General features: G+C 39.5%; 2 protein-coding genes and 1 long non-coding RNA gene across 6 annotated transcripts in view; 1 reads left to right on the top strand and 2 right to left on the bottom strand.

Annotated features, from left to right (window-relative positions):
- Window positions 1-6632, bottom strand: part of si:ch211-51a6.2 (neurotrypsin) — a 33045-nt gene extending 26413 nt beyond the window's left edge. Inside the window, exons 1-3 of one of the 3 annotated variants that reach the window (XM_037124897.1) lie at window positions 6458-6632; window positions 5191-5291; window positions 1128-1170 (exon numbers count right to left, since the gene is read on the bottom strand). In XM_037124897.1, coding sequence (XP_036980792.1) covers window positions 1128-1170; window positions 5191-5262 — 115 coding nt within the window. In that variant the 5' untranslated portion in view covers window positions 5263-5291; window positions 6458-6632. Of the gene's footprint in view, window positions 1-1127; window positions 1171-5190; window positions 5523-6457 lie in introns of those variants that run through there. The other 2 variants (XM_037124896.1, XM_037124898.1) reach the window with 2 other exon arrangements.
- A 7078-nt stretch (window positions 6633-13710) lies between these two features.
- chchd1 (coiled-coil-helix-coiled-coil-helix domain containing 1) lies at window positions 13711-17315 on the bottom strand. Its single transcript, XM_037125012.1, has 3 exons — window positions 16936-17315; window positions 14240-14358; window positions 13711-14005 (listed from the first exon to the last, which is right to left on the bottom strand). The coding sequence occupies exons 1-3, from the start codon at window positions 17072-17074 to the stop codon at window positions 13895-13897; spliced, it is 369 nt and encodes a 122-aa protein (XP_036980907.1). The 5' UTR covers window positions 17075-17315; the 3' UTR covers window positions 13711-13894.
- Window positions 17316-18093: 778 nt separating this feature from the next.
- LOC119034209 lies at window positions 18094-20767 on the top strand. Of its 2 annotated transcripts, XR_005079496.1 has the most exons (3): window positions 18094-19987; window positions 20255-20424; window positions 20516-20767. It is a non-coding gene; the product is annotated as an uncharacterized LOC119034209 (long non-coding RNA). The 2 variants fall into 2 exon arrangements; XR_005079495.1 differs by having other exon boundaries at window positions 18094-20424.
- Window positions 20768-25957: the final 5190 nt, after the last annotated feature.

Here is a 25957-nt window from a genome sequence, read left to right as displayed (position 1 = left end):
AATCTTAAACATTGGGAAGCCTGTTCATTTTCCTTTTAAATGGTGCCATATTTTTAAGGAAGGTGCATTTGTGGGATGAGCAGCAGAGCCTAGTATGTGGGTTGTGCCCAGGAACATTTTGCCAAATCTTCTATGCCAAACCACTTATTCTACAATTGACTCATTTGGTGTTGTTTGGTGGATTGGATGATTGAAGGCTGAAGAAACCAGACATATTAGCAATTTAACAATTTATCAGTTTAAAAAACAGGAGCTTCAGTAGTGTGTGGAAGAACCATACATAGCCACAACAGAGCCTGGCACCTCCTCCACAGGCCTGGTCACACAATGCTAAGGGATGGCATCCCATTCTTCAACCAGCATTTGTTGCAAGTCAGCCAATGTGGTTGTTTTGGTCACTCTGGCACAAAAAGCATGCCCAAGCTGATCAGGCTTTCCAAGGGCGTAAGATTTGTTGCCAAGAAGCATTGTTACAACAAAGAAATAATCTACAAAACACAAATGTCCCTACCTTTTGTGATTAGTTGAGTTGTATGTGTATATAATTTGAAATTGTGGTTGTTTTCATGTTGTTAGCCACAGGTTAGTCAGGTTAGCTTTCTTTCTAGCTTTCGTTCAACGTAAACTGCAAAGTAACTAGCTTAGCAATGTCCTGTCTTGAGTTGATAACATCAGCTAATTCATCCGGACTCCTGGGGCTGATTATGACTGGGAAATTTGCTGGCTTGTCATTTGAAAATTACTTTGTCCGGTAGTGTCCACAGCAGCCATCTTGAGTTCTTATGTGATGTGATCTCCACAAAGATCATGTCCACCATCTTGTCCCCCCCTCCAACTGTTCCCTCTCTCTCTCTCTCTCTCTCTCTCTCTCTCTCTCTCTCTCAAACAAAACACACACAGCAAATAGCAGTTTGTTTAGTGTGTTTCAGTTGCTGTAGCTGTAGATGGATAACAGATATTTATTATTTGAAGTATACATGTCTTGATCACTTTTACCAAATAAACCAATTTATTCATTTATATTAACATTTTTAAAAATTATTTTAATAACTACAATTATTACTCATTTTGATAAGGTTTCTCCCCAAACAGACATACATGAATAAAGACTTTAAGATATACCTTACCTGCACTTTGCACAATATTCACTAAGTATCCACCTTCATTGACCTGTGGAAGATAGACAACAAATTACAATAAGTATATTTGTCACAAGAAAGAAGCCAAAGCATATCACCGTCGATGAAGTACAAAATAAAAATAAAAGCAGGTAAGGCCATCAGAGGTGAGGGTAAATGAGGAGCTGATGTCTTTTGCTGTCTTGTTAAAGTAACTTGCAGGTGGAGGAGCTGATCTGACAGGTAGAAGGCACATTTGGCTGCTGATAACAGAGTATGCCGAGGTACACCAGGACCTTGTTGGTTGGTTCCTGGCCTGGTGGGTGGGCTGAGAGGGAGAGAGTGTGAGGTCACATGTGGAGGAAAAACTCGATGAATTCAGATGAGTGCAGCTTCTCTGGGTGGATGTTGAAGTTATCCAGGACAGCGAGTGATGTGCCAACATCAGGGGAGCAGCTGAGGAGGGTGTCTATCTCATCAAAGAAGTCATGGAGAAGACCAGGAGGGTGATAGATCACCACAATGTTGAGCTTGAAAGGAGGGGTGACAGAGACAGTGTGGAATTCAAATGCAGACCATGTGGGTGAGATGAGTCCAGTTCCTCCTCCTTGACCTGTTTGTCTCGGGGAGTGTGAGAATAAGTACGCAGGTGAGAGGGTAACTGGAGTGGTGGTGTTTTCTTGGGTGATCTGGATCAGGAAGTGGAGAGTCTGCAGGGAGGCAGAGGCTGAAATGGTGTCTGCCTTCTTGACTGCAGACTGGCAGTTCCATAGCCCCCCTAGTACTTCTAGTTCAGTACCGGTGGAGAATGTTTGGCTGGTTCTCTGGTGAAATCTTCCCCAGTTTGATTTCCTGTCTAGGATTGGGTAGAACTCATGGCTACAATCGGTGGTGGACAGTGAGTTACTAGACCTCCCTCGATGGACTCTGCAGAGAGACTCCCTAAATCTTTGTTTGACAGTCTTTGTTCAGCTGTCCTGATGCTGTAGTGACTAGCCCAATTGTGCTAGATTTACTTCAGGCAGGCTTAGCCCTGCCCTGCAATCAAGCCTATTTGCCACAGCTCACTTGGCCTAAACTGACTGATAACACTCAGCTTCAATAGTTTTACAAAAATTTACACAAAAAACAAGTACAAAAAAAGTACAAATTATAGTGATGGATCGGGTCCGGGCTATTTTTGGCAAATGGAGGCAATTCTGAGCAACAAGAGGAGAATAGGAAGACAAGACAGTTGACAACCAGTTGACACAACTCACAACTTCTGGAACCAAAGACTGTCATCTATCACTCTGAGCTGACTGGCAAGTGGCAACACAACAGTGGCTTCACAAACTGAGTAAGCCATTCACTGTTGTGCAGGCAGATTTGAAACCACTGTAAAAAAATCAGTTATCAAGACAAAAATCTGAAAATACACATATTGCAGCATGGAGATGTTGGTAATTTGTTTTTAAAAATGATTTTTTTTAAAATGTTGCTTGCATTGACTGCAATTATTCAAATGAGAGCAGAATTCAAAATGTTCTCAAAAAGGTACATTAAAAAAAAAAAATCAAATTTAGGTAAAATTCTGATATTTGTCAAACATCATCTACCATGACTCTAAAAATGTTCAATTTTTTTTTAATGAAAATTGACGATTTATTTATCAATTTGCAGGTGTATGTTTACAGTAGTGTTCACAGTCAAACATTTTCATGCACTGTAGGCAAAAATTGTGGGAGGAGATATGTTTTTATACGTTTTACAGTTTAAACAAAATAAAACAGAGTGATGGACTTAATAATTTTTAATAGGTTTAAATGTACAAAAGTTTCTTTAGCATTGGGGCTGCAGCTTGATGAAAGTGTGAAGTTCTAGCAGGTTGATTTGTTATGAATTTTCAATATTTTGAACTTTAGATGCTTGCTGTAGTGCCACCATCAGGACTATTGGCTTGGGTTTACAGCTGACGTCATCTGTCATGAGACTGGACTTTTGTGCATAATTTGGTTAGCTTTCACCCATGGTCCAGACCAAGCTATTTGTTTTTATTTAATTTAGAGTCTTGCTGTGATGCCACCATCAGGACAACTGTCTTGTGTTTCATGTTGAGGACATCTGACATTTTGATCTGTCATCATCATCATCATCATCATCATCATCATCGCTGGGTCTCAAACCCACAACCCCTGACACCAAGGACCAGCCCCTAACTCACTGAGCTAATTGGCTGGAAGCGAGAGCTGCTGTGTAGCTTCATTTGTCGACTCAGGGAGTCACTGTCCAGGCAGCTGTTGTCAAGGCAGATTTCAAAAATGGTCAAAATGTCAGAAATTCACACTCATACATTGACTCCAGTTGTTCCCATGAGAGCAGAATTCAAAATGTTCTCAAAAATTCATTTTTTTTCAGGAAGATTGAAAATGTATTTAGCAAGAATTTGATAGTATATGTTTACAGTACTGTTTACAGTCAAACATTTTGATGCACTGTAGGCTTAATTTTTGATAAATCAAAAATCCGAGAAACAAGTTTTGTGGAGGACGGTCTAAAGATGCTCTCTAGCAAGTTTGGTGACAATTGAGCAAAAATTGTGGGAGGTTTTTTTTCTTTTAAAAAGTTTTTAAAATTTAATGCTTATTGTGCCCCCCAGGAGGAATATTGACATGCCCTTGGAATTAAGTAAATCTGGCATAGGGCCGGACATTTCTGTAAAGTTTAGTGAGTTTTCGCCCATGGGAAATATGACTTCCTCGAAAGAAAGAAAGAAAGAAAGAAAGAAAGAACGAAAGAAAGAAAGAAAGAAAGAAAGAAAGAAAGAAAGAATTCCTAGGAATACAATAGTAGCTGAGTGTTTCCACTTTTGTTTCGGAACTTTCAGTGACCGTGCTGCACACATATGCATAGGCATGATGTGTGTTTTACTTGAATTCATAAAAGTAGTACAGCACAGAGTATGACATACGACTTTGTCCTCTTCCTCAGCAACCAAATGCTGTGCGTTGCCATATAATTTTTTCATTGGTTGAACTGCCAGAGCAGTTGTTTTTTTAGATTTGTGGTGGTCAGGAATTGTTTTAGTTAACCATGCTGATGTAGATTATTTTACATTCTTGGATTTTAACCTGGTTTGTGGCTTTTGAAATCAGTTCAGGTCCTTCTGAAGCACTTGAATCAACGTGACAGAGCAATTACACGATGGTGTTTCCCTTCTCACTTATCTGCAGAGACGTGATATGAATAAAAATGAGTATGGACTTCGACCTGCTGATAATATGAAGTAGTCAGACCAGGTACTAATGGAAGAATGAGTGGCTGAACAGGTTGTGATGTTTGGACTTTTTGTTTCATGTTTTCTCTGCAGTCCAGCACACTGGATTTGAACTGCGACTGTGAGCTTTAAGTGCAGAATCTCAGCTTCAGTCTGAGGCTGTTGAAATGGTTACTGAGTAAAATAATAACCCTGACACTGTCTACAAATCTGTAGACGTGAACACCCTCAGACACCTTCAAACTGAAGACTATTCAAAGACTGCATTGCACAGAAAATATTAGTAGCCTAATTAATTCATTTTTGTTGTGTCTTTACACATAACAGACTGAACATACCTATCAATCAGGAGACAGCTGAGAACATCAGCTCATCTGAAGCAAGACAACTTAGTCAAATATCTAGTTTTTTCAGTGTGTTAATGTATATGGTTGATTGCCAGTCAGATATGTATAATCAACAGCTTCTAGAGCTTTAAAAAACAAAACTTTAAGTTTCAAAATTTGGAAGAAGTCGGAATTTTATTTTGGATCACATAGCCAGATAATGATTTGCCTGTTGTCATTTTAAAAATGTTGTTGCCTGAGCCTGGCTTATGATAAAAAGGGCTGCCTCTTTCTGCCAAATACCCAGTGTTGGGGGATGAAGTATGCTAGAGATTCGCAGAATAACGTTACATGTTTCTGTGGAATTAAATGAGATGGTCGCACATGTCTTCCATTACATAAAAAAGTCCTAAATCCCGCTCAAGGCTAAAAGACGCATGTACACATCAGCTGTATGTAGGCTGAGAGCGGCTGGCAGCAGCCTGCTTACCTCTGCAGACACGCACAGGGCCAGAAACAGACAGCAGAGGACGAACCCGGGCAAGACTTTCCTCCGGTCCATCCTGTTGAGGGAACCATCTCCTCCAAACCCTCCACACACACACACACACACACACACACACACACACACACACACACACACCTTCAGCAGCTCACCCTGCCTTCTGATAATCCCACTTCGACCGATGAGAAATGGACGGAGACACACAGTCTAACACACCGTGGTCCGCGCTGAACTCAACTCCAGACACCCAACCCGCTCCGACCGAGCTATAAATGACGCGCTGTCTGAGAGAGGAGCGCATACCAAAATCTCTCTCTCTCTCTCTCTCTCTCTCTCTCTCTCTCTCTCTCTCTCTCTCCCTCGCTCTCTCTCTCTCTCACACACACACACGCACACACACACACAAGTCTTTGGGTGCTCTTTCTAATCACAGGCTTTATAGGCGATCCTCTATCGCTAACATGAAAATCTCTGTGAATAATTAATTGGAAGAATTGACGATAGCCATGTAGTAGTTAGAGTGCAACAGTGAACCTTATACAATACAGCTGGAAGAAAACATTATGAGTCAGCAGGTGCGTTGAGTATAGAGAAGCAGAGCTGTCAACAGCAGAAGTTATGACTAACAAAACCAATTACACTAAAACTTGCTGAGCATGGCCTGTGTGTATGTGTGTGTATACATTAGGTTCAAAATATCTAAGATCAATGCTTAAAATAGATTACATGCATGTGTTTCAAATGTAGTACTATCTAATACTATACTAACTAATCTGAGTGAAATGCTGAATGTTTGAAAATTGTCTGTGAATGTCAGAACATCTCCCATTTCATGAAGGCATGCACTTGAGCTGGCATGGATTCCACAAACCTGCTGACTCATGTTATCCCAGCATGATTTAACAGAGCTCGAGAAAGCTTCTTGATGCTTGGCTTCCTCAGTCTTCAGGTGTCACCATAAATGTTCAAAGGGGTTGAGATCAGTTGACTGTAGACAGAAGGTGCTGACAGTCAGGACTCCCCTGTCTCCATATGAGGAGTCCTGACTGTCATCCTGACTATATGTATATATATGTACACACACACACACACACACACACACACACACACACACACACACACACACACACACACACACACACACACACACACACACACACACAGACTGACTCCTCCCTGACAAAGAAATACCACTCCCTTTGTCACGTTGCACCCTCTGGTTTGCATCTTTGTTTTTTGGTTTTGCAATTACCTATCCTCTTTGTCCTCTCTACATCACCACATGATGACCAAATAAATCATCAGACGACAGCAAAATGGAGGATCCTCTTCTCTGGGTGTTCCCTGAGCAGAAAGGAGTGTCTCTCTATGGAGTTCTCTGTCTCTGATTGAATACAGTGAAGGAGGGATACCAGAAAATGGCTTTCCTCTTTTACATCATGAGCAGGAGGGAGGAGAGAGATCAGTTACTGACCAAACAATCTAGAACAGTGGTAGCTTTTGGAATATAGTTAGCAAGTTTTAACACCTACTTTGATAAGTAAACAATGCTTAGAACAGTATTAATGAATTCTCAATGCTGTCAAGGGACATTCTGGCCTTTAAACATGATAGGTTATTAGTAGGGTGTGTTCTCAGATAGCAAAAGACATTAATTCAATGTTGGATTTTGGTCAGACTGGTTATATTTGGTTGAGGTTGAAAAATCTATGTTGATGCAATGTTTAATCACAGTTAACATTTCAACGTTTGAAAAACTGTTGTTGAATCAGTGTAGTATAGATGATGATTTTTGTACACCAATTCCGCCTCCATCTCAGTGTGAATCTATCGGAGGCAGCGAGGGGTGAAATTTCACTCCACCTATGGATGTATTATCAGGGCTGTAATATTGGAGAACCAAACCAGTGTGAACGGTGTGGCTGCAGGTTTTTGTTCCAACCAGTCAAGAGCACACAGTTTGAACAATCAAGTTTCTGAAGACTGAGATAAGTTGATTAAATGATTCAGGTCTTGTGTGATGCTGCATACAAAGTTTAACTGCCATAAATCGTATTTGTGTAATTATTTGTTGATTTGTTATATATTTTATTTTTGTGCTGTTTATTTTCATGGACAATTATTTTTATTTCTCTAAGAATGAGTAAGAACTTATTTTCAACCAGAGTTACAAGTGGGATGAATTTGATCGCGACACGTCACTCAGGAAGAAAAGAGTGAACTAGAAAGTTATGAAGCAGGAGAAGCGTGCAAGCCTCCGAAAACAAGTTTGAACCTTAAGTTTGCAGAGATATTTACTGCTTAAAAGATTTCTTAAGTGGACTCATTCCCTCTCGGTTGTGTGCAGCCAGTGAGGTACGTTTACTTCTGTCACGTTGTATCGTGCATATGTGTTTATATTCTGTATTTCTGTCACATACAAATTTTGTCTTAAAATGATATGCTACGCATTTAACAGTTCGACGCTGACTTATGGTGGTTTATGATGAAGAAGAATAAAGTCATCTGTAACTGAAGTATCGCGGTCCCGTGTATTTCCTGTAGGGAAAGGAAGGTTGAAAAGTGTTCAACGGCCCTTTAAGAATAACCTTGTTTCAATGTATAATGCAATGCATATATATAGATGAATCAATGTTGATTTAATTCTACATTCTTTCAATGTTGATTGTATCATAGTTGAATAAAGGTTGATTCATTGTCAGAACTGATGGGAGATTCAATGCTGATCATAGCGAGCACTTTCAATGTATATTTCAATATCTGACATCAACGTTGATTACAATTTTCAGCCTGACAATATCTCAATGTTGATTCCATCAAACTTTGCTATCTGGGTTGTTTGGAGCATTTCAGTGAAGTTACAATGGAGGCTCTGAAAACAACAGCAGCGGAAGTCAACATCAAGTCAGTATAACACTGACCACAGAACTCCACAGATCAGAGCAGAGATAGCGGGGCAAGGCCAAAAAAAAAAAAAAGAGCCTGATAGGCTGGATTTCAATTGTTGACGTTTGAGTCACAGATTGTTTATTCTGGTGACCTCTCACAAACACAGCTGATTATAACACTTGATGTTGTTTATATCATCAGAACAGGGTTCCTCTTGGAGCAGAGGCCTCAGATGCTTTGTAACTCCAGAGATGGCTGTTGAAGATAGCAAAATATATATTCACAGATCCCACTGAACAAGGCTGAGGAATTTGTTTGACTGCACCGCACCAAGGCATCAACAGGGGGCCCAACAAAAACAAAAAACACCTTAAGGCTTTAAGATGTTTTTCACAGACAGTCACGGAACAGCTTTGTGTCTTGTTAACTGATCAGTTTGGAGGGACCTTATCAAGATTAATTAACTTGTACTGAAAAACAACTTTCTGAAGCACTGAACTTATCTGATGCCATGTTTCCACTGCATGTTATCCTCAGCTTAACTCAAATCTTTTTGCTCTTTATTGGTTTTCCATTGCCAGCAGTTGTGGGTAGTAGCCGGTACTTTCTTTGTGACCTTGGTTGAGGTTCCAAGCAGTTTATTCCAGGTTTTTAAATGGCAGCCCATGAATCCACGGCATCTCCAGCTGATAAGAACATATATGAAACCAAGGCTGTTCAGTAGGTATGGTGGTAGCAAAATAAGTAATTCTGCACATGTAGAAGTCAGACTGTACTCCAATATATGAAATGTTAATTACAGAGTTGGTGAATGTGCTTCATTTAGAATGTTTGAGATTCTCTCATAGCAACAATATCTTGGTATTTGTCAAAATTTGGAGCTCAATGTTGGAGCACATTAAAAAGGGGGGGTCAGTCGGGGAGTGGTGACATGGCTGTGTACCTTCTTTTGCTGTGTGTATTACATGTTGTTTATGGTATCATTAGTTTCGTATTGTTCTTACTGTCTGTATATGTTCATTCACAACATAGCCACTCAAATGAAAAGTGATGAGTGTTTATATACTGTATTTAAAATGCTTTAAATGATGTTTTAAAAAGGGACAAATTCCTTTGGCTGCCAATGAAAAGTTGTCAGAAGGAATGGACAGGTGATGTCACAACAGTTTCCCCTGGTGTTACTAAATTGTCTTAATAAAAAAAGCACACTGAGTTAAGTTGAGCCAAGTCGTACAGTGTAGTGGAAACACAGTGTCAATGCAATATCAATACTGAACCGTGGCTAAAATACTTTTAGATTAAGGTGTAGTATTACTAGGTATTGAGTGCTGTCCTGTGCGGCTCCATACTGTTAGTCAGTATTTGGAGCAAATGTCTACAGAACGGCAATGTTTATTACATTATACAATACTATACAAAATTGTTGACAGAAAACACACCAATGGTTTTGTATTCTTAAGATTTGTATTTCTAATTGTCCTGATTAGTTGTGACTAATAACTTGACTTTTAAAATTGGTGAAGTGGTATAATTGGACATAAAGATATATGATCTGTTTGATAAATTAGTTAAAGATGGAACATATAACACTGTTACTTCAAAATGTCAATAAACAACTACACCTAAGGGAACATTTAGATCTTAATCAGATGGAAGAACTGATTGAACCAATAGCTCATAAGATACCTGCAACAGTGTTGCAGCAGCATTCTCCTAAAAAAACTGAAGACTCGTTTTAAAATATTAATAATACATCTGAATGAAAACATAAAATGGCTCCTTACAGCTTGATGGCAGAATCCTAGCATCCGGAACCCTTAAGAGCCCAAAGTTATTTGAAACAATGTTATATTATATTCAACCTTTACTGAGCCCAAATCTTGTGTTCAAGTCATCAAGCTCACCAGCTCAACTGACCATTGAGGGTGTAAAAAGGACTAAGGTCTTTTTTGATGTGTGGTGGCATTTTTCACAAATTCATGTCTAGTTTGAAAACTATCTTGTTCTAGAGCTTAAACACCACAGTCTTCAAACTCACTCAGTATCATCTTCATGCCTTGAACATGAAAAGTTATGGAAATCTTTCGGCTACGTCAGACCTGGTGGGCGTGATGGTGGAAACCATTTTTTTCCTTTGCTGTGAAGCATCAAGCCTTTATAACTTCAACATACAATTTCCCATCTACACCAAAATGCACATACATGTAGACGGTGTCGCCCCGAATACGTCTCAGCATCAATACTAAGTTGGCCATTTTGATTGTGGCTGCCATTTTGAAATATTTCCAATCCTCGCACTGTAATGACATCCTCCTACAGATTTGACACAACAGACTTCACAGTCAGTCAGTATCATCCTCAGACCTTGAAGATGAAAATTTGTTAAAAGCTTTCGCCTGGTCATACCTGCTGGCCATGGTGTTGCGGTCAGTTTAAATCCTTTGCCATAAAGCATCAAGTCCTTTTAACTTCAACATACGATTCCCCTTCTACACCAAATCTCTCAGGAATGTAGAGGGAGTCGCCCTGAATATATCTGCGCATTAAAACTGTGTCATCATCATAGCGCCACAAAAAAATCATAATGTAAAGCCCGCCTCCAACTTGCAGATACAGGAACGAAATTCGGTTTGCAGTCTTCACATTAACTCAGTATCATCTTCATGCCTTGAAGATCAAAAGTTATAGAGATCTTTCCGCTAGGTCACACCTGGTGGCCGTGATGGTGGAAACCATTTTTTTCCTTCGCTGTGAGGCATCAAGGCTTTATAGGTTCAACATACAATTTCCCATCTTCACCAAATTATTCAGGAATGTAGAGGTCACCCTGAATATATCTGTGCATCAAAACTGTGTCATATCCATAGTGCCACCCACTGGATACAGGAAGTCAGACAAACATCATCCGACTGACATGACGTTTACTGCCTGTTTTCTCCCGATCATGACATGCAAGTAACAGGTGAGCGCGCAGTCCGACGACGCCGCAGCCCGATGTGCGCATCCTGCGAGGGCCCTTTCATCGCTGCTTGCAGATTTAATTCATTTTACTTTGCTATCAACAAGTAGAGCATGTATCAAATCATCACTTGAGTGGATCTGACTTATGTTGCTTCAGATACCCCTAGACTAAATTTGAATATAATATGTTGGCATCAGTTTAATTGTCCACCCTTGGGTTAAATAGGCAATTGTTTGTATAACTTATGAGGTATCAAAACCTATTCTAGTTTGTATCAGCCTCAGGATCTGAGTATGTAATAGCTGTGCAAGTGATTGCTGCTGGTTGTGGAGGAGATTCCTCTGAACTCTACATGTTTGGGAGGAAGTGATAAGCAGGGTGGGGAAATGGTTCTGTATAATGACAGGCAGATAAACAGGGACACTATGAAAATACCACATCCTGACAATGGTTGGTGCAGACATAGCACAAAATCCTTCCTGTCCTTCAGACAAAACATGAAACTAAAGCCACACTCAGAGCATCATTAACAAAATGTCAATATTTCTGCAAGAAATCAACTAACTGGAAGAAAACATGGGGTGAAACTAGGAAGCGTGGGGAATAAAATGAAGCTAGTCATTAAAAACAAGAGGCATCAAAGGAAAAATCCAACTTAAACATGCTTCTTTTTCTAGTCAGACGAAGAGAGTGATAGGCATGCTATTTTCATCAGGTAAATATAGAGGAGCTGCGCTGAGCACAAAGATTGTAGGCAGGAAATGCTAATATGACTCTTTCAAAAATTAAACTTACAACAACGCCAAGATGTGGATTTAAATCTAACTGGATGTTATATTTTGTCACCTTATTGATGAAGCTAATATATGAGATGTTGACATCTTCATTGCTGCTTCTGCTCTCAAAATTCAGCCACAGGTAATTAAAAAAAAACTAAACATAAAGAAGTAAATTTGTTATCGCTAACTCTCTAATTGCATTTTCAAATATCCAAAGAGACAGGTTTTCCATAAATCATGTTTTGAAATATATATTTGGGGCATGATAAATTTATGATTTATCATATATGGGAGCAAACCATAGACTGGGATGTGTGTGGCAAAGGAAAGCTGGCTCAGTCAGGTCAACATATAGATTAACAGTCACAGTGCAAGTGATCAAAGAAGTATTCTGGTATTTTACCCTAGCGCTGATCCGGCCTAATAAGTATATACACATTAAATATCTCTTTACCAAAGTACTATTCCATAGAGGGTCTAACCTTGAAGGAAAACTACACTTCTTGGCACACACTCTAATATTTCATTATGATAAGCTTCTGCAATGTCATATTCATACATTCCGTCCGGTGTTGCATTCATTTTTCACCAGGATCTTGTATTGATGATGGGAGAGTCGGGCTGCTGCCTCAAGTCTTATCCAGCACATCCCAAAGATTCTCAATAGGGTTGAGGTCTGGACTCTGTGGTGGCCAATCCATGTGTGAAAATGATGTCTCATGCTCCCTGAACCACTCTTTCATAATTTGAGCGTAATGAATCCTGGCATTGTCATCTTGGAATATTCCCGTGCCATCAAGGAAGGAAAAATCCATTGATGGAAAAACCAGGTCATTCAGTATATTCAGCTAGTCAGCTGACTATTACTTTTTTGGGCTCATAACATTGTTGAACCTAGAAATGACTAACTGAAGCAACCCCACATCAAAACAGTGTCCCCACAGGCTTGTACAGTAGGCACTAGGCATGGTGGGTGCATCACTGCGTTCACCTCTCTTCTTATCCTGATGAACCAATCACTATTAAATCTGGACTCATCATACCACAAGACCCTTTTCCAATGCTCCAGAGTCTTATCTATATGCTGTCTGGCAAATTGAAGCCTTTTTCCGGATTAGCCTCACTGATGAGTGGTTTTCTTCAGGTTAGGGTTAGGGTTAGGGTTCCAACCAACCAACTGTTGAACAGTTCTTAACCCAATTTCAGTAGTTTCAGTAATCTCCTTAGCTGTTTTTTGCTTGATTTAGGACAATAATTTGACAATTCTGAAACACAGTGGACCAATCAGACCAGAGTGAGCATTTGCGAAGGGGAATTGTACAGAGACAGATGCTAAAGTGGAGCGTCCAGACAGAGGGTGAATAGAGGTGATGCAGCGATGGACATGAGATACGAGTATGAGAAATGCAATGGGTTTTTTGAACATTGAAGTATACAATTATCTGTCACTTTAAAGCGTACAGACACGAAATCTGCAGTTTTAACCCATTTCAACTTCATTGTGCTTTGCTTTCTGGTAACTGTTATGGGTAACTGGTAATGCTATCTGTTTAATATGCTTATTTCATTAACATCAATTTGAGCTTCCACAGGAATGATGAAGCATCAAAGTGTTCAGTGATAACGGTAAGCTTCCAGCCAGGAGCCATGAAACCCAAGAAGAATTCCATCGTGTCCGCTAATCACATCTCCGCACTAACAGAGACCACTCTGCTAAATTGGATTGAGACAAAATGGCATGATGTTTTTATCAGGGCCAATTCAGATACAAAGGCTGTACTATAACAGCAGCAATACAAAATGACTGGATGACCTTTGGCAACCTGATGGTACAAACTAGAGTGTTAGTGCAGTGTGTTTGTGCTGAAATCACCCTTTTCAGTGTTCTGCTCATTGCTTTATTTATTTAGGAAAAGAATATGGTTGACTCATACACTCATTGATAACTCTTGCCAACAGCTCAACATAAATACACACAGCTCTAAAAGTCAGTCCAGTAGCCTCTTATTAGTCTGCACATTTGCAGTCTGCCTAACTTATTGATGAAAAAGTTTGTTATTTAGATCTCAGTGCGCGGGTTGGGGAATCTCTTCAGCAGTGTTGTGGCTTGTTTTGGGTGCAGACGGCCTCCCTGCATCTTGGTTTGCTCAGACTTATTCTTCATAGCAGCCTGTGAAAGAGGAAGATGATTTGTTACCGCCAGTGTTAAACATAGTGCATGTATGTGTATGTGTATCTTATATATATATATATATATATATATATATATATATATATATATATATATATATATATATATATACTAAAATAGAATAGCACTGTTTATTTTAAATGGAATATACATGTTGTTTAAAAGCACAAAGCAGTTCAGTTGTTGGTTGTTTTGCTTTGTGTGTGGACATACCTGAGCCTTCTCAACACATATGTAGAAATCCTTCACCTCATTAGAGCACAGACCATCCAAAAAGTTGTTCTGCTTCCAACAGGCCATCAGGACTGACATCTCTGTAATACAGGTGGCCTCTATGGAGAAAAGAATGTCATGTTTATCATTTGTGATGATGATCCAGGGGGTCGCACACTCCCCTCACTTATGCTTATGTGTCACCAATACACACTGAACAATTTTCTCGTGTATATCAAATACACTGACCCCCTCGATGTTTGCCAATGACAATCACAATAGTAAACTTTCAAAAAGAAAAAACAGTGATATTTTTCTGACATCTGTTTGGTTATTGAATAAGAAAATAAATATAGCACTGACTTTTTCACATTCTGCTTTCCTGACAGTGAAATCATCCTCACAATACAGAGACATCTTTCCTTGTTGTTCCTTTGAACTGCTATGCCTTCCTAATGTGTACATGTTTCATTATATGATCAGGGCACTGGGCAAATATGGGCTATATGAACAGCAGCTCTTCAAACTAGTTTTTGTGAGGACATCCTAAAATATCACAGACTGATATCAGAGCCAATCAAGGTGTATTACTTTGTAAATTTAAATCGCATTTCTCATGATATGTATAATGACATGATACACTTGACAATATCAAATGTAAAATCATCAGATTGATTATTACTAAAATTCACAACTCAGCTGCCCAGTTCTCCATTTCTGAATTGGCCATTCTCTTCTATATAGCCCATGCTGGTAAAAAGCTAACAAAATATCATCTTATCATTAATTACAGTACAACTTAAACTTGATTAAAATCAAGTTAAAAGAATGTTTTTAAAGCAGAGCCAAGCTGCTGGGGCTGGCTCAATTTGTGGCATGCAGTAGCACCTTCCTGCTGCATCTGGGGGTGCCAGCAGAGATGCCGCAGCTAGGTGCCGCTGTTTGCAGAAGGTGCCACTGCATGGTGGGAGGTGCTGGTGCTTGTGCCGCTGTTTGCCGGAAATGCCACTGGTTGTTCCACTGTTTGCCGGGAGGTGCCACTGCTTGTGCCGCTACCCGTGACATCTGCCGTGGCATCTAGGAGTGCCATCAGAGATGTCACAGCACATGTCGTTGCGGCAAATGCCGCTGTTTGAGCGAGATTTTGCGGCAGATGCCACTGTTTTCCACAGTCCCCTTGTATCATAAAGTGTCATAAACCCTATCATAAGTGTTGCCTCTGCACACTTCCAGTTGGTATTTTTGGCAAGTTGTAATCGACTAAGTAAGAAGAAAAAAAAAACATCACCCTTCAAACAACACAAAGCAATGTAGCCAATGAGGATTCAAATACCCAAAGTGACAGGAAAAACCCAAACATGACAATGTTTACATATTCATTCTGTATATTTGAAATGTGTGTCATAAGAATATTTGATTTTTTCTACCTCACAGACCATCAGCCATCTGTTGACATGTCTGCAAGTAGTTGCCAAGTCTGAAACCACTTCACATTCATGATATATAAATTATTCTAAATGCAGTCTTATGTCCACAGGACTGTATTCAGATGATTTATTGCAACACAATTGAAAATTGATGTAGACCTCTGTAGCACAACAGGGCAACACAAAGCACTTATGCATTAAACAACCTAAAAATATACATAACATGAATCATAAAAATTAAATCAAAAGATTTGCAATAACAGATATGACCTGAGGACTTTGTGCACTATACAATCCTCTCTGAAAATAAACAATATCAGAGAACTCGCCAACATCAGCAAAATGGATGCTGGTTGACATGCCTACAAAAACATTACCAAACATAAGTGGGTCTTTCAATTAAATCGATGTATATTATACCCACTCTTGGTAAAAGCTGTGATAATCATACAAGAAAGTATACAGACAACAAAATAAGTTGCAAAGTAGCCTATAGTTTTAGTCAATTAAGGTGCAGATGATAATCCACACAACATGTGTAAGAAATTAATGAAAATAAAAATAAACTGGCACTCCTAGATGCCACGGCAGATGTCACGGGTAGCGGCACAAGCAGTGGCACCTCACGGCAAACAGTGGCACAACCAGTGGCACCTCACGGCAAACAGTGGCACAACCAGTGGCACCTCACGGCAAACAGTGGCACAACCAGTGGCACCTCACGGCAAACAGTGGCACAAGCACTGGCACTTCCGGCAAACAGTGGCACAACCAGTGGCACTTCCGGCAAACAGTGGCATCTGCCGCGACTGTTAGCGGCACCTAGCTGCGGCATCTGGGAGTGCCGCAGCTAGATGCCGCTGCCACAAATTGAGCTTGCTGTCTCTTGAGCCAATACCACCTTGCTTCATGAAAACACTTGATTTACAAGATTTTTTATTATGTTTGGTTCTGGATAAAACCTATAAACAACAACAACAACAACAAAAATCCGTTTATGAATACCAAGATATAAAAACACACGTACCTTTTACAATTCTATCTATAATGCTCACCCATGAGCACCATTAGGTACAATGCCATATCCCATGTTTGTTTTACTCATTTAATGTATAGTGTGCTCATGTCTCCGGTTGCACTTCATGTTGCTTACGAGCGAATGTTTACTGTGCCTCTGCTGCTGACCTTATGGGAGTCAGCCCTCATAAGATGCCTCAGTGTAATTAAATAGTTACAATCAGCAAACGGCCGCACAGTTTTTATGCATACCTCCTTTCTTCAGTTTGCAGTTAGATACAGCATCTTTCAGAGCGAGAGTCCTGTTGGGTTTGAGCACTGGTTTCCCGTTCTGTCTGCTGAGCAGCATTCTGACCTTCTCCTGGAACTGGATGCCTCCCTGTGCCGCCATTTCACTTCAAGAAATCTCCTCTGCTCCGCGCTAACTCTGCCCGAACACAGCAGAGAGCTGACAGTACTCAGCGCTAAAATGTTAAATCTCCCTGAACGAACTGAGAATAAAAGTAGCGAGCAGGCTTCAGTTCAATTCCGCACTCACCGCGCTGAACAGTGTGGCGCCATGTTTGCCGTGAGAAGCCATTAACTGTCGTAAAACGCTCGTAAAGCTGTTTGTTCCACAAGCGTACATCAGCCACTGCAACCATGGACACATACACATGATATATGTAGACGCCTCATGGCGTGCTGGAACGTAATCTCGCGACGCCACCATCTTGGTTGGGTCTCCTCAATGTAGGCTAGCACCAGATTCAATCGGAATCAACGGAGAGCGAGCTACTATGACCGTATTTTGTGCAGTTTATGGTTGCAATAACCGGCGCAGTATTGTTACCAGATCGTGTGGGATTACCTTTCACAAGTAAGATTTTTTACATTTTTGTGACAGCGCCCTGTATCATAACTAAATCTCCGCCGTTTGTCACGGTGTGAAAATCCGGTAAAAATCCGGGAGGTTATGATAATTGTAGTTGGGATACACCTTCCTTAGTGGAAATAAATGCAGGGGGCGCATTGGAGACCCATCCAAGATGGCGGCCGCGCTGACACGTCAGGTCCAATAGGCAGCGTCAGTCTATGAGGCGTCTACGTATATTGTGTCTATGCATAGACTTATATACACTGCATCATTCAGACGAACACCGACGTTAAAATGGACTCTATAACATGACATACTACCACCTTGCTTCGAGAATGTACTGCAAAATATGATTTAACATTTTGTTAATGGTTTGGGGATTCATACTGATGGATTTAGAAATCTATTACTTAAAAGATATTTTGCATTTGGATGATATTTTGGGGACAATATGTTTTTTTTTTAATTCATTAAAAATAGTTTTTTTTTTTTTAGAAAAGTAATTGTTATATTTGTCAATTTACAGTTCAGATATCATTTGATATATTCAATAATACATTGCATTAGATTAATAAATCAATTTTATAATACATAGAAGATGACAAATATCAACAACAATCTGTGTCACCTCTTCATACAAGTATAACATGTAGCGTAATTACAAGGTGAAATATTCTCATAATACTGGTTATTTGACACAAATGTTGAAAAAATATTAAATTGTATTATTATATTTGATATACATACAAATGTATTTCTGTTGCATAATGGACTAATAATCATAATGAGTAACAACACAGTCATTCATAAGCCACTACTGTGGCTGGCTGGCAATTGGCTCGCGCTTGCCTCCTGCTGACAGACATATTTAGTGGAATCCAAAATGACTCAGAACCACACTTGAATGTTAATATATAATACGGAATGGATACGAAAATGTTTTGTTTTGGTTTTGTCTGGTTTAGACATGTTGTGACAGTTCAGTACGGGTCTGTCACGTGTATCATCTGATCATTAAATGATTCCATTTAATTTGAAAAAAGAAAAATTAAAAAACGAGTCAGTATTTCGTTTTTCTGTATGGACCAAACGGATGTTTATTTTCCTACTTTCAGCCCAAAACGGAAAATATAATAAACAAGGAAACCAAAATGAAATAATGAATCTAATTTCCATTTTCCGTTATTGTTATACCATATCTCATGGTACATTTCTGCTGTGTGGCCACGCTATGTGCATGCGCATGTATGGTCCAGTCCCAGTAGATCGCTGGAGTCCCACGTTCTCATGGCCTCACTCGAGCCGTACATGTCTCTAATTAATGACATGTTTATGAATGGAGTGACATATCATGAGATCTCAGAAAAGTTGCAAGAAATGGGTGTCCAGCGGGGAGGCTCTGAAATCAGTATCTGGAGACTACTTGCCCAACATAACATGCAGAGAAAAGGACACACTTCAGACTCAGACCTTGAAATTTCAGTCTCTCATGCAGTAAATGAGGTAAGACTATTTAGTATTTACAAACAACAGGAAAAAAAACATGTACTATTTGCTGTAGCATGTAGACAATCGAGTGTGTGTGTGTGTGTGTGTGTGTGTGTGTGTGTGTGTGTGTGTGTGTGTGTGTGTGTGTGTGTGTGTTTTTTTTTTTTTTAACAGACTGGATCTACTTATGGCCGTAAATGATGACTTACCATGAAGAACGGCATCAAGTATGTCATTAAGTGGTCCTAAATGTTTAAATTTTAGGGTTGTGTATGCCATTTACAGTAAAGTTATTGATTCTTGTGGAGTATATGGGACACAAATTGCACATGGACCAAAATGAAAAGCTGGTTATGTTTGAAGTGACTCACATGATTGCTGTAGATGGCTATTGCAAGAAAATTGTTGCAAATGCAACTATGCCAGTAAAAAACAACCTAGCCATCTACGAAGAAGTGTACAGGTCAGTGCTTTATGTTCTGTTTGACAGAAAATATTTGAATCAATTTTAACCATACCAATAATAAAGTGTTTCATACTTGTTCATATAGACCTGCAATTACATTTTATGGAATGTGGGCTCAACTTCATGTGGCTCATGGAAAAGAGTTTTACCTCTGCCTTTACGTGCAAGAGAGGCTGTCAGAATATAGACACAACCAGCAAAGAGAGCCATACCTCCAAACTCAGTCAACAAGGGTAATGTTAACCATCTGCAAGCCATCCACCTACATTACACCAGTGGTGAAAAGTAACCAAGTATATTAACTCAGGTCAAGGAAGGAAGGAAGGACAGATGAAGGAAGGAGGAAAGAGGGACAGAAGGGAAGAAAGAAAGAGGATGGAGGGAGGACAGAAGGAAGGAATGGAGGAAAGAAGGAACAGTCAATACAGATGGGGTCAATTTTACCCGGGAAGACAATATGAAGGTTATGTACTGCACTTGAGTACAAGTTTGAGGTACCTACTTTATTTGAGTATATCCATTTTCTGCTATCTTATTCTTCTATTCACTACATAATGAGTAATTACAATTTAATAATGTCATAATATATTATATCAGTCATATTTAGTTTTTTTTTGGTGCATTATCAGTCATGATTAGGTTGTTTTTTTTTGTGTACCACCAGGCCAGAAAAAAATTCTAACACTAACTTTTCTCTAGTTCACTATGTTACTATGTTAACAGACCTCTGCCCACCTTTTCCTTTTTTTTTGTTTTAACAGAATCACGCAGTGGAAAGGATGTGGCCAGAAATCAATAATCGAGTGAAGTACCCACTAAAGGAGGCCCTGGCACAGCCTGACAAGGTTCTGCACATGCAATCTGACCTGCCAGATGAGCCAGATTGGTATAAATGGATTTGTGCAATCATGGAATGCTCACAGGATCCCAGGTATGTTACATATCCCATACAAGTTATTCTGTCACAGGTTCTAGAAGTGTTTTAAACTTGAACATCACAACATGTTTTTGTCTTGTTCAAGGGAAAGGGATACCAAATCACCTGGCAGGGACTGGAACACCGACAAAGATCACAACAGATCTTCTACCAGATGCCATAGCTGCAGCTTACATGTACGACAGCGACATGGGATCATACCTCACCAGAATATCTTCATTTGGATGTAACCTACATGTCTGGAGATCTTTAACTTCTGTTTAAGTAGGCATAGTGGAACTATGGACTAAAAATAAGCTGTCTTTTTGTTTACATTAAAACAATCAATGCCACTCCATTTTGTATATTGTCATTGTGTCCATATTTCAAAATGGACAAAATATTCATTTTGCTGAAAAACAAGTACTGCTTGTATACAGAGAGAACAATGACGGAACAGAGACACACACAGTGAGTCCAGCTTTGGGATACTCTACATGAAAATGAAAAAAGCAAATACACTTTAAACCAGTGTGGTGTTCCATAGAAAAGCCTGTCACAAAAACATCAACATTTTCTAGCTCTTATAAAACCCCTGTGAGCTGAGAACAATGATGCAACAAACATATCAATCCTCATTATCAGAAGCATTTATGAATAACATGATCCGCACTATGAAAAGTAGGGATTGGGATGCAGCATTTACTCTTTAAGTGCCAGTCCTCTAACGACATTTCCTACTTCAGTAAGGCCAGTAATCTTGTGAAAGCTGATGGAAAAATCATCTGCTCGGAACTTCAATCACAGTGATGAATTCTGAAGCCACAAAGAACACAAAGAACGGCACAGCAACACAACTGAGTCCTTGTATAAAATTCCTGTTTGTATTTATAAAATATACAACATAAACTAGTGCAAATATGAGGTAGTTTGGCTCTTACAGCACTGAAAGATGATTTTACCAAAACAAAATTACACAATATGAAGATGCACAAACATCTTTAAAAGTCAAAAGTGCTTTGAATGCATATGTTAAAACATTATTCAAGTAGAAAAAAAATAACAATAAAGAACAGCTTAAGCACACACAAAAAAAAATGATGAAATAACTCTACCATTCCATTTGAGGCCATGCTTAGCCTTTTACAGTGACTGATGTCAGGAGGTGTAACAAGCCACTGGCAATCCAACTTACAAGATTCTCTGCTTCTTCTGTTGCACAGCTTAGAAGTCAGCCTCTGGTACAGCAATGATTTAGTAGAAAAAATGTATAGTGGATTAATTTAGGACTCATTCTTGAGACTGATGTGAATGCATATTAATTAAGTTTGATCTGAAATGGCAGTAGAAGTTTGACACTGTTTATGGCTGCAGTTTGACTTCATAAATGTCGATGCAGCAATTCAAAGCCAACAAATATATTTGATACCTAATTGCGAAGCAACATTAACATTTTTGCCATGGTCAAATCTTCCAGAAAACTGACAAGGTAAATAAAGTTGCTCAAATGGTGCACCTCTTGTTCTTTCTGAGTCCAAAATTTCTACACCATTGTTGTCTGTGACGATGAGTGCTTCGTAGTTTCCTAAGGCCTCATTTACTTTGGCAATCATGGATGGGACACTGGCCTCCTGCTCAGTGAATCTTACAACCACCATTCTGCTGTTCACAAGTTTTCCACTCTGTAATTCACCCAGGCAGACAGTACAGGCATTCAAAATTGAGCCTAGCCACTGATATAAATGGAGTGGACAAAATTATAGAAACACCTGTCGGTACACAACAGAGTTCAACAGCACCACTAACAGCAACCTCAAAAATGACCATATCAATACCTCATTAAAACACAAGTCAGTGTGCTTCAGTTATTTTTCCCTGTTCATCTCTCTAAAACAGTTTCAACACAAACTGAACATAATAACCTATATGAAGGTATGACTTATAGCAGGACAATTGCATTAGACAGAATTAGATTTATCTTGGTGGACCTAATAAACTCGGTTGAGTAGGGTTAAGGGAGGAGATGGGAGGCTGTTCGTATCCCATAACTTTGCACTTAAAGGTCCCATATCCAAAAGTGTCGCTGCAGTTTGATAGTATTTATAGTTGCCTATGAGTCTGGTGAAGTCAGCTGGAAATTGGCTAACTAGTTAGCTCCGCTTCAGTCCGCTATGCAATGGAGTTTGAAGCGAGTTTAATGTTAATGAAAAGACATGCAGACTGGAGACAGAGACGATGCTAACAGTGTCCAAGCGTTTGGAGACTGAGTTGGAGACAAACACAGCTTTTGCTAGCTGTTAGTCATTAGCTTCATGGTAGTAAATGTAACAACACATACGAACAAACGAACATTATTCAGACACACTAACCATTCTGAAATGTCCTGCTGCAGCCACAGAGTCAATCCTTCTTTTGGAGCCTCTCCTTCTGGGTCCCACTCTGGGTCAAACTGGTATGGTTGAACGAAAAAATCTCTGCGAGCCATAGTGATACATCCACCGTAAATATTAGCACATGCTACTGCTAACGCAACGGGCATCCTGTCCCTGAGAGTGACCTAGCAGGCAGGGCTCTCCAAGTAGGCGTTGACAGACGGAGCTCATTACCATTTAAAGGTGCAGGCACAGAAACAGACTGCTCTGAATAGAGCTCTGTAGAGCGACTTTTAGACAGCTGAAATTCAGGAATACAGATGGGTTTGGGGCAATGCATATCAAATACAGAGCTGTTGGACCTCTGACAGATGTGTGAAATTGATGAAAAACAGTATAATATGGGACCTTTAACTAGCTGTCTAAGTTCACCCAATGTCACACATTCTGTAAATGTAAAACGTAATGCTATCAAACTAGAATTAGTTAGCTGGCTAACATTACATATGATTGTGTGTAAACGTTAAGCAACATTTGAAGACCATACTACCTGAAATATTTTAGCAATCTTTTCCACCGTCACGTCCTCCTCTCTCAATGTGACTCTTCTGGAGGCCTTGAAAAGCACAAATGATGCATCCATTTCAGCACGTGTAACGCTACCTGCTGGGTTTCCAGTCCACATATTTAGTGACCAGATACCGGAATATACACTGTGCATGCACAAAGTGTGACCACACAGCAGAAATGTACCATGGGAAATGGTATAACAATAACGGAATATGGAACTTAAATTCATTATTTTGTTTTGGTTTCCTTGTTTATTATATTTTCTGTTTTGGGCCCGTGTTCAATGTTTGGTGCATACAGAGATACAGAAAAACTAAATATTGACTTGTTTTTTCGTTTTTCAGATTGAATGGAGTAGCCACTGCATTCAGGCAGTCTTATGCCTTCCCATTGGCTTTCAGGCTGGTTTCGCTGATTGGAGCTGCAGAGGCATCAAAGTAGTTAGGGACATGGTTCAGGGTGGCTTGATCCTCTCATTTCAGCAAGTCAAAAACAAGTTTTGTGTCACCAGTGGTGACTTCCTTAAATATCTGCAGGTTCAGAATTTTATGAGTATGTATTACTCCTGGGTCAGACACAGAATGAATCCTGCCATATCAGACCTGATATGTACTAAATGTCAATATGCTGTTGGCTCATTTTTTCATAGCTTGTGGAGCTTCCCCCATGTCCAGCAGTTTTGGATCACAATTGCTCATCAGCTTGATAAGATCTTTAAGCTCCCTTTACATCTGGGTGCCAGGAATTGCTTGTTGGGTCTGACTGATGAGTTACCTGCCGATCTTTGTGACACAAATCTAGTGCATATATTCTGCTGCACTGTGCCTGGAAGTGTATGCTACTCATGTGGATCGCTGATAAAGCCCTAGCCCTATATCAGTGGTGGTGCACTGTGACAAACATCATCCCCTTTTCCACAGCCTTAAAGGACAAGCCCTTCTACAGGATTTGGGACTCTTTCTTAGACTGCCTGGGAGCTGCTAAAGCCCAGAGCACGAAATCAGGACTGATGGATTTGGCCTTTCCTTGTCAGCCACAAACTGTTAACATCAAAAACAATCTTAATATAATAGCTGCTGCGCAATGATGGGTCAGGTCCGGGCTATTTTTGGCAATATTCAGCAACAAACAGGAAGACAATACAGTTGACAACAGTGTTCATTTTAGACCACTTGAGGCTTGAACTCACAACTTCAGAAACCAAAGACTGTCATCAATTGCTCTGAGCTAATTGGCAAGTGGCAACACAACAGTGGCTTCACAAACTGAGTAAGCCATTCACTGTTGTGCAGGCAGATTTGAAACCACTGTAAAAAAAATCAGTTATCAAGACAAAAATCTGAAAATACACATATTGCAGCATGGAGATGTTGGTAATTTGTTTTTAAAAATGATTGATTTGCTCTATAAGTGAATAACTGATGTCTAAAAATGCTGCTTGCATTGACTGCAATTATTCACATGAGAGCAAAATTAGGTAAAATTCTGATATTTGTCATACATCATCTACCATGACTCTAAAAAATGTTATTACATTTTTTCATGAACATTGAAGATTTACTTATCAATTTGTTTACAGTAGTGTTCACAGTCAAACATTTTCATGCACTGTAGGCAAAAATTGTGCGAGGAGATATGTGTTACAGTTTAAACAAAATAAAACAGAGTGATGGACTTCATAATTTTTAATAGGTTTAAATGTATAAAAGTTTCTTTAGTATTAGGGCTACAGTTTGATGAAAGTGTGAAGTTCTAGTTGATTTGTTACAAATTTTCAATATTTTGAACTTTAGATGCTTGCTGTAGTGCCACCATCAGGACTATTGGCTTGGGTTTACAGCTGAGGTCATCTGGCATGAGACTGGACTTTTGTGCATAATTTGGTTAGCTTTCACCCATGGTCCAGACCAAGCTATTTGTTTTTACGTAATTTAGAGGCTTGCTGTGATGCCACCATCAGGACAATTGTCTTGTGTTTCATGTTGAGGACATCTGACATTTTGATCTGTCATCATCCTTGCTGGGTCTCAAACCCACAACCCCTGATACCAAGAACCAGCTCCTAACTCACTGAGCTAATTGGCTGGAAGCGAGAGCTGCTGTGTAGCTTCATTTGTCGACTCAGGGAGTCACTGTCCAGGCAGCTGTTGTCAAGGCAGATTTCAAAAATGGTAAAAATGTCAGATATTCTGTTACCTGAACAAAAATCTGATAATACATAAATTGCATCTTGACAGCATGGAAATGTTGGTGATTTGTTTTTAACTCTAAGTGTTTTGCTTCATACGAGAAAATCTGATGTTTAAAAATGCCACTCTTACATTGACTCCAGTTGTTCCCATGAGAGCAGAATTCAAAATGTTCTCAAAAATTCAGTTTTTGTGATAAAATGCTGATATTTTCCAAACTTCGTCAACTTCATTAAACCATGGCTGAAGATGCTCTCTAGCAAGTTTGGTGACAATTGAGAAAAAATTGTGGGAGATGTTTTTGAAAAATACTGAGTGATGGACTTCATAATTTGTAATGAGTTTAAGTGGACTAAAGTTTAGTGTAATAAGCAACCGTAGCATTTCTGGCTAATGTAGCGACACTGACAGTATTTT

The sequence above is a fragment of the Acanthopagrus latus genome, chromosome 15 (assembly GCF_904848185.1).
Source record: "Acanthopagrus latus isolate v.2019 chromosome 15, fAcaLat1.1, whole genome shotgun sequence".
Lineage (NCBI taxonomy): Eukaryota > Metazoa > Chordata > Actinopteri > Spariformes > Sparidae > Acanthopagrus > Acanthopagrus latus.
Note: the sequence above shows the minus strand (reverse complement) of the source record. Positions and strands in the feature narration are given on the sequence as shown.